General features: G+C 39.6%; 1 protein-coding gene across 1 annotated transcript; it reads right to left on the minus strand.

The window, feature by feature from the left end:
• Positions 1–348: 348 nt before the first annotated feature.
• On the minus strand, positions 349–2275 carry foxe1 (forkhead box E1). Its single transcript, XM_034130478.1, has one exon. The coding sequence runs from the start codon at positions 1939–1941 to the stop codon at positions 847–849; it is 1095 nt and encodes a 364-aa protein (XP_033986369.1). The 5' UTR covers positions 1942–2275; the 3' UTR covers positions 349–846.
• Between the last annotated feature and the right edge of the window lie 9991 nt (positions 2276–12266).

Here is a 12266-nt window from a genome sequence, read left to right on the forward strand (position 1 = left end):
TAGTGGATCTGTGTGGCAGATTAACTGTGTCTGCCTGTCTAAGTGCAGCGTTGACGTCTGGACATGATAATTGGGGCCCGGTCACGCCGACTGGAAACGCTGTGGCTCCAGACAACACTTCAAACCAGCTGAGCTGAAACGGTGAGAAAAACACGCGAGCACAGAAAGAAAAACATGTTTGAGTGTGTTTTTTTTTTTTCCTGGAGGCAAATGTCTGGATCTGTTTGTCCATGTTATTTTGTAATATATCATAGTTGATGTATTACAAATATAACTAATAGGAATTAAATATGTGACAAGCCTTATGTACCCCTTAGGTATTATACAAATCATTCTGGTGCTTCAAAGTGCTATATAATTCTTTTATTTCCAAAAAGGCAACCTAATATGCATTTTCATTTGGCAACAAAATACATGCAAATGTACTAAAGCTCACTTATTGCTAAGCCAATGACCATGAAGCAAAAATAATTTATACTGATATTTCAGAGTCTGTCATGTCTCAGCATTAATGTAAATATTAAACTTGCACATTCAATTCATGACATAAAAATAAGCTTTTCAACCACACTTGACATTAGATACACTTTACACTCACATGCTGCGTAGAAGCCTTGACATTTAAATCCACATTTATAGCATCTAGTAATTTAAAGTCAATTATCATCAATGGAAAATGGGGTGTTGGGTTAATGTAATAAATCACAGTTCTGTAAGGTGAGGTTAATCAGTCTTTTCAATTTTGCCCTTAACAAAGGTCATTAACAAAGAGAGAAACCATCACGATTGTGCGCATTATGTCTGGCTCACTGGGTGCCGTCTCAAGTCTCTGAGGGTTTTAGTGGCTCAGATAGCAGACACAAACCTGTCCATATTCCCTGGATATGTTGGGTGTCTCAGGTAACCCCCAGTGTTAGCAATAGGCCCTGCAGCACTGTTATACTGCGAGAAAGAGCCCAGCTGAACGGGGGACACCCTGCCGTAATGGTCCACGGCCTCCACAGACCCGTGAGCTGAGGAGTGGAGGCGTCCAGGCGCTGCGTACCCCTGGCTGTGGCCCTGTGCATACGCTGCCTGGTGTGTGTGTTGGTGGCCGTTTGGCCCGGAGTAGGTGAACCCCGGGTGGGTAGAGGAGCGTGATGATACAGCCCCTCCGCACGCTTGACTCTGAAAAGCCGCTGCTCCCAGGCCGCAGTGACTAGACCCATTTGGCAGACCCTCTGGACTGAAGCTGCGGCTGGACTGCTGCATCACCTCTGACCCCTGACCTGCGAGCATGCTGGCTGGACTCTGGTGTCCTATGAGGTGGTTGATGCTGAACGTGCGGTGTTGGCCAGGTCCAAACCCAGGAGGAGATGCAGAGGGGTAATAGGCAGAGTGCAGCTGCTGCCCGTACGCCGGACTGACTGTCATGTTGTTGTAGACAGAGTTGGAATATGAGGCTGATCTGGCAATCTGCACAGGAGAGAAAACGGGTGTCTCATGCACATATGAGGTGTAAGTGTTCATGTCACAGCGCTTAAACCTCTTCCTGCGCCTTAGGAAGCTGCCGCTCTCGAACATGTCCTCAGCGTTGGGGTCCAAGGCCCAGTAGTTGCCCTTCCCTGGCCGCCCCGGCTCTCGGGGGATCTTGATAAAGCAATCATTGAGAGTCAAGTTATGGCGGATGGAGTTCTGCCATTTCTTTGAATTGTCTCTGTAGAAGGGGAAGCGCTCTGTGATGAATTTGTAGATGCCCCCCAAAGTCAGCTTGCGGTCAGGGGAGTTGGCTATGGCCATGGAAATGAGTGCGATGTAGCTGTAAGGAGGCTTCCCTCGCTGCAGAGGTCTCTTCCTCCTCCGACCTCTGGGCTGATCCTCTGTCTGCTGCTGAGTGTTGGACGCAGACGATTGTGTGTCTGCTGGAGAGCCTTTCTCCACTTTGACCACCGGCATTGTCATGAACAGTTCAGATATGTCCCTTAAAAGTCAGATTTTAAAGTGCACTTACTGCAAAGGCTGCACAGTATTAGTACTTCCACAGTTCAGATGAAGTTCCCTCCGTCTGATTTAATCCTGGGCTTCAAAAACAGTCCTGCACACAATCCTGCTTGAAAGATCACATTTGTTTACAACAACTCACGGTCTTTCGGTCCAAATCCAGCAGCTCTTCAAGTGCAAGTCATACACTTTTTCCCAAGAGCTCGTGTTTGAATATTTGCGGTTCTCATTCCCACAGTTTGTAGTCAGGTGCAATTAAAGAGTTGTGCTGCAAGAGTGCCATGCATGTTGCTTAAGGTGTGTGTGAGAATGAGTCACTCAGCGTTACCTGAAGAGACATTAGCTCCACCTGAGGGGCCACACCCCCTGAAGCATCACATGCTCTTGACATACCACAGCTCTATAAGGGTCTATTGTTCACGTTTGACAAGTCTGCATACTTTCTAGTAAACATTTTTATTTCTAGAGTGTTGACCTTTCCTTAATACAGCTGCAATACATCTTGAAAGTTCTGAAATAGCAAAAGGATATCTACTTAATCAGAATATAGTTTTTAAAAGTTGTAATGGTTGTTCATGAAGAAAATACCCACAGGTTTTTCAGTGTTTACCTTCTATTATTATATTTATCTAATCTAACTATCAGACTTAATCTATGCGAGCTATTTTTTATTATCACAGACCAGAACAGTAAAATCCAACAATGTTTCCTCTTGATATTCAAATACCCCTTTAAACCTGACCTCAGTTTACTTTAAAAAGTCAAAATGATCCATGTTGTTTTGATGTTTAACACTAAAATACCTATTTAGTGGTAACTTAACCTTCGTGTTGTTTTTCTATCCTGCTTCCTTGTTTGTTTTGTGCCAGTGGTTGGACGAACCAGCTGTGTTAAGAGATGTAAATGTTTTCCAGACAAAGGCCGTCCTGTGATTTCAGCATGCAAAAATATAGGCTATCATCATGAATCCTGGACGCAACCTGGGAGACGGGAATAACCAACTCTCCGCATGTGAATTGGTCAATGAGATTGGTTTGGTTATGAATGTCTCTAAGGAATTAGTGATAACATGTGCTGGACATGTTTTAAAGTCAGTGTCATAGAGGTTTGTTCTTTATATGAGTCTATTTTTGCGGTATATTCATTCAATTAAAATTATCAACCACTTTCTTAGATAGTTTAATCTGTGAAAGCTCTGTTTGAAAACCGACTTTAAACACTATTACATTTCACAGGCACCAGTGATGGAGACAAGGCTGAAGGTTTGAGCAGCTCTGGTGGTATGAAGTCCAGGGGCTCCACAGTGTAGGGTTCACCAGCTTAATCTTTTAAACAAACAGAGGGAAACAAGGCAGCACACTCCCACCGCTCATCACCAGGCCGGGTTAGCAGAGCGGGCATGTGTCAGAGCGGGAGCGAGGGTTTGTTCAGACAAACAGCGCGATGAAAGGTCTCGTCCCGTGGCTCTCCTATCTCAGCTCTACCTGCCGCACCATGCTATACAATGTGGTGTATGATGGGTTAACACCATATTAACATGGGAGTCCACATACCTGTTAGTAAACTTAGTTGTTGAAGTTGTCATTAACTAAACACAGGAGTGCCATTCCAATATTGTGCATCTTACTAAAAAATCAAGAAAATTGTTCACAGTTGATACAAAAAGTAGATAACAGCTTAAGTTACAGGACAATTGTCATTTACACTCTACAGGAGATAATATCTTAAATTTTAAATATCTTAAAGGTCTCTCCAATCTGTCAGTTCATTACAGACTTAATTGATTTTGTCTCATTATTGTTATTATTATTATTTATAAGGATTTGCTTATCTTATAATGAGTTATATCTATCATTGTGGTGAGACACAACCACTATAATATAGCTACGGTTTTACAGTTTATATTTTGATGACGTTTTGTCTGTGATGGATAAACATCCTATTATTGTTGTAGCTATTTCGTTTAGTTAAACCTAGCATGTACTTTTTGGTTCAAAGAATATTTCTCAGTCTGTTGTTTGAGCTTGATTTACATATTGAAATATATTAGACCACACATGATTGATAGCTGACAAGCTGATTAGTATCTCTGAATACAGTAGATAGGGTATGTCTAAGGTTGTAGATGTTTTTACTGTTCAATGATTTCTTTATTTGAGTGTGTGTGTGTGTGTGTGTGTGTGTGTGTGTGTGTGTGTGTGTGTGTGTGTGTGTGTGTGTGTGTGTGTGTGTGTGTGTGTGTGTGTGTGTTTGTAAGATTGTACACCTAGTACTGCATCAAAGTGGATATGATTGATTGTCATAGTGAGAATTTAGAGCCTAATTATCATTCTTGAAGCAAAACTAATAAGGATTGTTGTTTTTTGGACATAGCAAGCTATTTGAAGATGTCACAAGGGGATCTTGACATTTGTGTTGGACGTTTATCACCTTTTTGAGATAATAAAGATTAAGATATTCTCATAAACAATCAAGGAAACAATTGTTGGCTGTAGCTTTAATATAATTACTATGATAGGCTGGCTTGGAAATAAAATAATTAAAATAGGTGTTACCTTGTTTACATATCTTTATTTTCCCAAAGAAGTTCAGATACACTTCAGGCAGTACAACATATGATAGAGTTCAAGTGTTAAACGCTTCAACCAGTAATAAATAAACATGCAATATTTAAGATGCATATTTAATTTGAATTTAGTGCTTGTATTGCATGTATTTGGTCCGGGCCTTAACCACTTTTAAACATTTGTTGTTTTAAGACACCTTGTAAATACTGGTAACATTGCATTAAAATGACTGTAATAATGTGTTTGGTTGTGTAGTGTCTTCACTTCAGCTTTGACAGGTGTGATGGACATGCAGAGGACCTCACCCTTTCCTTAAGGCAGCTTCTTATGCTTTATGGCAATGAACAATTAGTGGTGAGTAACTTCTCAGGCACTCGTTGTTAGTGGAGCTAACAGGCTCATAGCTGCCATAGTTTGCTCATGCATCACCATCTGGCACTCACACAGCATTTACTGTTAATATTTGCTCATGAGCCTTTTATCTTTGCGTTCGTACCGGTGGATTAAATGTATGATTTATTCTGCTGAAAGGTGACTCAAGTGTCAACATTTGTGTTTAAGAATGTTTTATGGCGTGTTCATGCGCTTCAGAGGCTTACATGATTCTCAGTTCATGCAAAACGGTTCGTGTTGTGTAACAGGGAAAGTTGTCGTTTAGAAAGCAAACAAACTTTCACTCTTTTCAAAAAAGATATTAACAATGAATACAAATCTTATAATTATTTTAAATCGTTTTTTTTCCCGCTTATCTTTCAGGTTCTTTAATTATACTGTTTATATTATCCATGGATTATATGATAAATAGTGTAAATAAGCTAACACATTTGTTGTATCAACTTTTTAACGTGATACTATTTAAATGTGTTGTTTGCAGACACAATTCTATTGCAGCCTTAATCAAACAGAGGTACAGAAAAGAACAACACACCCTTATGAAAAGCTATTGTAGCTCCGAGTTGTACGAATTCATCAGGACATTTCTCAGAATAGCAAATAGCTACACTATGGGCTCTAGAAATAAGCTTTTTGATATGCCACCAATTGATGTATACCACATGTACGGTTGCTTCAGTAAAAAAAAGACACAATACATTTTTGGGTATGAATTAATAATCTAATGATAATCTTTGAAGTACCTGTGATGGAAACTTCTGAAGCAATGGAGACTCAGAGAGACACAGAGAGAGCAGGAACTTTGATGGCAAACACTGATGGTATATTTGGAGCTTCGGCCGGAGAATTCACAAGACATGTGCTGAAGATCTCTACCCCAGACCCATGTATTTAGCTAGTTCTGAGAGAATAATCAACATGCTGCATAACAAGATAAAACCATAACACCTCTATCAGCTGACGCCAAGAGGCAGGAGCAGGGAGACAAAACACTGAGAGGGCAGATGTGCTCAGGAAGGGCAGTACAAACTGATAAACTGGGTCAAAGGTATGGGCCTAGGAAAATATTTCCCCAACAGTACCTACAATGTATAACCTTAAGGTTAAAGTTATTTTCCCCCTGATTTTGTCCACTCTATGAACTTTCACTTGGACTCGGCATGCACAAAACTGAGTCTTCCAGTTAAGTGTTCTTTGGTTTGGCATCACTGAGTGTAGTTGGGCCCTCCGCAGCCAAGGGCCCTGGAGCTATGCATTGATGCCGCCATGAGAGGCCTCCACCTGCCCATCACGGCACAGCGAGGAGACGCAAATCAACGGCTTTAGGTCGGGACATCTGCAGGGCGGCAGCCAAGGCAAATGAAGAGCTCTTCACATATACATCTGGCAGTGCCAGGGAAACGGCTCTCTACAAACAAAGACAAGCAAATTTGACATTTGAATTTGAACACTTGAATTTAACCATTTCATGGCTGCATGTTTACATGTGGGGAATCACTTAAGGACTTATACTAGACGCAGCATTGTTAAAAAATAGATGATACAATGGGATAATGGAAGATCGTTAGAAACTTCTCATGTTGCATGTTCAGATATACATTTTTTCAGCAAGTATCTTTGGAAGGGTTTATGAAAAAATGGACCGTATAATTAATTAAGTAAAGGAAAGTTAAAAGTCCTTAAAGCTGAGGGCAGCTGCTGATTCAGGTGATAATTTGACTGCAGGTTTGTCCCTACACGAGGCCCCCTTTCATTGTGCCAACTAGATCAATTAGATAAATACACACACACACACACACACACACACACACACACACACACACACACACACACACACACACACACACACACGTGTATTTAACGGCAGGCTCCCGGGCAGTGGAGTGCTTCAGTTATGTAAACTGGCCCGGGTTAGGAGCAAGTCAACCGTCAGGATTTTGCATCCTCAACAAGCCCCTGCAGCTGCGAATGCAAACAAGAAACTCTCACTTTCTTCACACACGCACACACTTATACAAACACACATACAAACACAAACATACACACCCAGACAAACAGCTTTTGACTCGTATTCAAATAGAACAAAAAAGCACTTTCTTATAACATGATACACATTTCTTGAAAGGAGGAAACCCTTCTTGAAAATTAGTTTAGCTTATAAAAAGAAAGAAAGTGCCTTTAAGGAATATTATGGATCATTCGGAATATAAATATATTTTTGAGACAATGTAATATTAACTTAAAAGGGGCTCTAATCAATATTTTCAAACCTATCAAATGACTGCTAAAATAATGTGTGAATGTAAAATGGGTCTCTTGTATTGATGAACCCAGAGATAATTATCACCTTTATTTGCAGCTCTAAGGAGCTTAATAGAGTATTTCAGTTTATTGTTTAGCTATCTTACCCTCATCTTCACATGTTGGTTCACTCTTATCGTTTTAAGCCATAGCTGACAGCTGTTTACAATGAAAGATTCTAAAAGAAGTAGTGACATGCTAGTGAACGTTGTAGTGAATTTCGTGACAAAAAGCGAAATGTTTTCCTTTGAGTTCGGTAGAGACAAAAAAGAAAACTGTAGGTTTAAGGTGTGAACTGTAAAACTTGCCATTAAAGGGTCCCAGGATGGCCATTTGAGTTACTGATAACCTATTGAATCATATGATAGTTGAGTTAGAAAACAGTTGAACTTACAATGCTGCATTAACTTCACTGGCTCTATTTAACTCCAGCAAAACCATGGCCAAGCCCCAAAAAGTGGAATGAGAAAGTCCTTTAAGTGAGCCCACACATTTTAAACGGTTGTTGTTGCTGCATAAGACAATTCCTATACAACTCAAATATGACAATTTGGCATTCACACCCATTTTTCTTTTTAATTGGCAAGGTGTGTGGAGGTCACAAGGTAAGAAGCTTATTTGTCAACCTTCCCACTATGCTTGCGTACTACTTTTGAGTGCCAAACTAATTGCAATACTGTAAGTGCTTTCCAAGAAATATTTGCCAAACAATTATTTAATCTCCCTCCTTGGCTTTTGAGTTTGGCATTTCGGAACATCTATAAACAATTTTGCTTTAGGCGTGTTCAGACCTTAAGACTAAAAGTTTCCAACCTTGCTTTTATGTCATTAGAGTTCTATTTAAATTCACACCAAAATGTGAATTATGTGGATAAATTGTATAACTTCTGTGTCATTTAATCCTTGTTTTGTCTGCTGTCAAATTGAGGCCAAAAACGGCTTCTACTGAGTCGCTGTACAGCACTAGACAACTGTGTTTATTTTACCGGTTGACCCCTAACACTAACCCTGTAACAATTTCATATTTGTAGGTCTTCATACCAAAAAATACCGTTAAGGCTTGAAACATAGTCATTTGGTTTTTTTCAGCCGCAAGATCCACATAAATAAACCTCCATTATGTCTTACAAACAAAACAGTTTGAAAACAATGCAACAAAAAACATTGCCTGAAATCCACACCCATCAGAGACAAAAGAACATGTTATATAAATTTGAACTGCTACCTCAGAGTTATACGCTATCCAAGAGTCAACAAATGACAATCCAAATAGCACTTGTCAAATCAAACAAATTATCCCTGGGAACATATCTTCACCAAGACCATGAGAATAAACTTTATTTATAGATTAAGAGATCGGATCTATTAATGTATCAGATAATCAAAATGTCCACGTTTACATCCCTCTTCATATTTAGTTGTGGATCAGGTTTTCTTTGTATGACTCACACACAGAATGACTCACCCTTGGCTGATAGAGACAGTATCTATCTACTGTAACAGAGCTCACAATTATAGTCATGCCTGGTTGCAAGTGTCAGTGCATCTTTGTCAGTTGGCCTCTATTAGGATCCATGTGTCAACACCTCATAGAAGTCTCAGCCTGCAAAGGGCCGAGGCGGCTGCACAGGACATTTTACCCGTGCCTGCACCTGAAAAGAACGACAGTTGCACAACAGGATTGCACGTTAAGATCGAGCACTATCCTCCTTATTTTGTTCTACTTCATTAACACAGATTCATTTCTCAGCGTGTCTGCTGTCTGAGAGCGAGGCAGTCAGGAGGGTGGAGGTGGGAAGAGTCGGAGGAGATGTGTTGTTACCAAACACAGCTCTTGTGGCTTTGGCAAAGTGTTTCCCATGAAGTAAAGCTTTTGCTCTCTTAAATTGTTGCAGCACCTTCTGTTTGTGGGCAAGTATTGGCACGCAATTCAGTCTACAAAGTAATTGAATTTAAAACAGGTTATTTTATACTCCATTAAAAATGTTTTTAGAAGGATTTCAGTTTTTAATGAATGAAATATGCTAATTTGCTTTCTTTGTGAAATGAGAAGATTGACCACATGATTAAAATAAAAAGCTACAGCAATTGTCTGCTTAGCTTAGCTTAATTTAGCTAAGCATAGTCGTGATTTCACAACGAAAACTACAACCTGTTGATTATATACACAAAATAATTGTTTTTAAATATATATGTCACATGTAAAATCTAATTTAGAGATGCTGGTCAGTGGAATTTGTAACACTTTGACTGATCCAAGCTGCTGTTTCCAGTCTGTATGCTAGGCTAAGCTAAGCTAAGCAGCTACTAACTCTATCTTATACTCACAGACATGAGATTGGTATGGATTTTGTGACCAAATCCTAAAAGATGTACTTTATTGATCCCAGTAGGCCTATAAGTAAAAAGGGACAAACATTTCCCCACCTATAATTGGAATAGGCCTACATGTTCATCATTAAAACAAATACATGGTTTAACTTGATTCATTACATGGCCTACATTTCATTTTTTTCCCTTCCAAATCTGTATCTGGATTATTGCAGCAATAATGGATATTTCATTTTTAATCTTCCATCTCATTTTTATCATAATCACTGCTTCTTTCGCGGGCAATTTATCAGTGATGCACAAACAGGCTTTTGTGTGTGTCTGCTGACAGGCTTTCACCGCCGCTTAAATCCTCTGATTCCTAAGCAGGAAGATACAGGTATTCAAACAGCTTCCACCGAAATCCTGGAGCACAGTGTCGTGTTTTCTCAGCTGTCAAACTCTTGACATGTCTCTTGAAGCTTGGCAGATGGAGCACTTGCGGAAAGGGCCTTGGCTATGGAAATGCACGTTTGTTTTTGTACGATGTTGTACCTGTTGATTTTGTTGAATGTGATAGGATTGATATTTAAACAAATGAATCATTAACTGTATGTAGTTGTTGTTAAATAATATAAAATATCTCCTTAAAAAAAGAAACTGTAAAGTACACTGTTTTCAAAGTGTGTCATTTTTGACACTTCAACATAACTTTATTCTCCCAGACAACAAGATGTAAACACAAGATGCAAAACCAGAAGGGCACTTCGAGACACAGAATCAAACATGCAACAGCCAAAACCGAAAAGGTCAACTCCTTGGCAAAGGTAACATAGAAATACATGATTAGAAAACGTAAACATGAACACCTCTGTGAGACTGCATTTAGACAGAGCTGTGCTTTGAGCAACATGCTAATATCAGCATGCTAACGTGCTTACAATGACAATGCTAAAGTTGAGCAGGTATAGTGTTTACCATGTTCACCATATTAGTTTATCATGTTCACATGCTAACACTTGCACTTGAAAAGTACTACATTTGAGACAGATGTGATTAATTTTGCAGGTTTTTGGTAATACTCTCAACCTGACATTTTGACCTGATGAAAAAGCTAAAGGCAAAATTAGGGATTCAACAGAGTATTGCAATTCATCCTGTACGGGACCAAATTGTATGTCATTACATCTAAAAAAACAAATACAAACAGGCTTTCATTAGTAATTATGATCTATTCTCTATATCAGGGGTGTCAAACTCAAATACACAGTGGGCCAAAATAAAAAAATCGCTACTACTCGAGGGCCGGACTGGTTCAATGTTTATTGCAAAACTTATTGAAATGAACTTATTGCACATATTAAACCTGGAACTAACAAAGCTTAAATTATTGCCTATAAAAACAACATTAAACATTAAATAATCAGTTGCATTCATTTCTTATGGCTCTATCTGCAGAGTCATTTCTTATGATTACATTGTTCCACAGGCCAACAACAGCTTCAAAAAAACAATTTCCCTCAAAGAAAAAACCAAACATGCCCTGTTGTTGCAAGAAAAAAAGTGCAGAAGGAAACATCCATTAAACTCAGTGTGCTGCTCTGTGATGCTAGTTCAAGCCAGATACTTGGCATCTCATCTTGGGTGCAAGTTCATCAATGTTTGGGGTCAGGCTCTGAGCTGAGGAAACCCTCAGGATTGAGTGAAGGTGTGCGTGCAATATACCAGCGGGCCAGATCTAATAGTAATTTAAAATGATCCTGATTTGGCCCCCGGGCCTTGAGTTTGACACATGTGCTCTAGGGACTACTAATGACTGTTCATGTCACTTTCAGCGTTCTTGTTCACTTTGGCAGCCAAGTGAGGACTGTTTATGACTTGTTATCACCAGCTGCATACGAGGTGAGATCAGTTCAACCAAAGAATGTTGTTTTATTTCATTTTTAGAGGCTTGTTGAAATAAAAGATATTTGATATTTCCCACGATAAAGAGAAAATGATCAAAACCGCACACAGATCGCTCCACTTTGTTCATGTGCTCCTTGTTGTGTTAGAGAATTTAATTAGTTATGTACTTAATTATGTTTTGTGGTTGGCAGCTTGTGATAAGATCCTGCCTCGGTTCTTTGTAGGTGCAGATATTTCGAATGCCTTTGCCGGATGTTTATTACTCATTATAGGTAATTAGTTATACATTGTTTGTTCGGCGTTGAATTGTCTAGTGGTTACAATTTACGGCAGGATAATCGAAGCTTGTTTCCATTCGAAAGAAAGATAAGACACATGCGCTGGCAATGACTGCAGCACGAGTTTAGGGAGAGACTTGGTCATTATCACTCAAACAGGATGTGGTGCAGAGCAGGACACGTTTTAGTATCCTAATGAGTCGGCAGTGTTTTAGGTGTAAGGTCTCACGCATTCCTGTATCTAGGTTGTACAGAGGGAGGTTGCTCTTCTGACTCATCCTTGCATGATCGTTGGCCAGAGAGAGAGGGAGAGAAATCTAGACTGGTATGCTGTTTCTTTGCAGTGCCACCTGTGTGTCTGTTACAGTGGGATTTGTACCTCCTCAATCACTGACACATGTGGATTATCTGTACTTAAGGGGAAAAGCCAAAGCAAGCCACATCTTGTGTGCAGGCACTCAAACACAACATATCTTCCCCTTTGTGGACAGAATCTTCTAAAGACCTGCTACCAGTATAATTGCTGTAA

The sequence above is a fragment of the Trematomus bernacchii genome, unplaced genomic scaffold (assembly GCF_902827165.1).
Source record: "Trematomus bernacchii unplaced genomic scaffold, fTreBer1.1, whole genome shotgun sequence".
In the NCBI taxonomy this organism is placed as follows: Eukaryota; Metazoa; Chordata; class Actinopteri; order Perciformes; family Nototheniidae; genus Trematomus; species Trematomus bernacchii.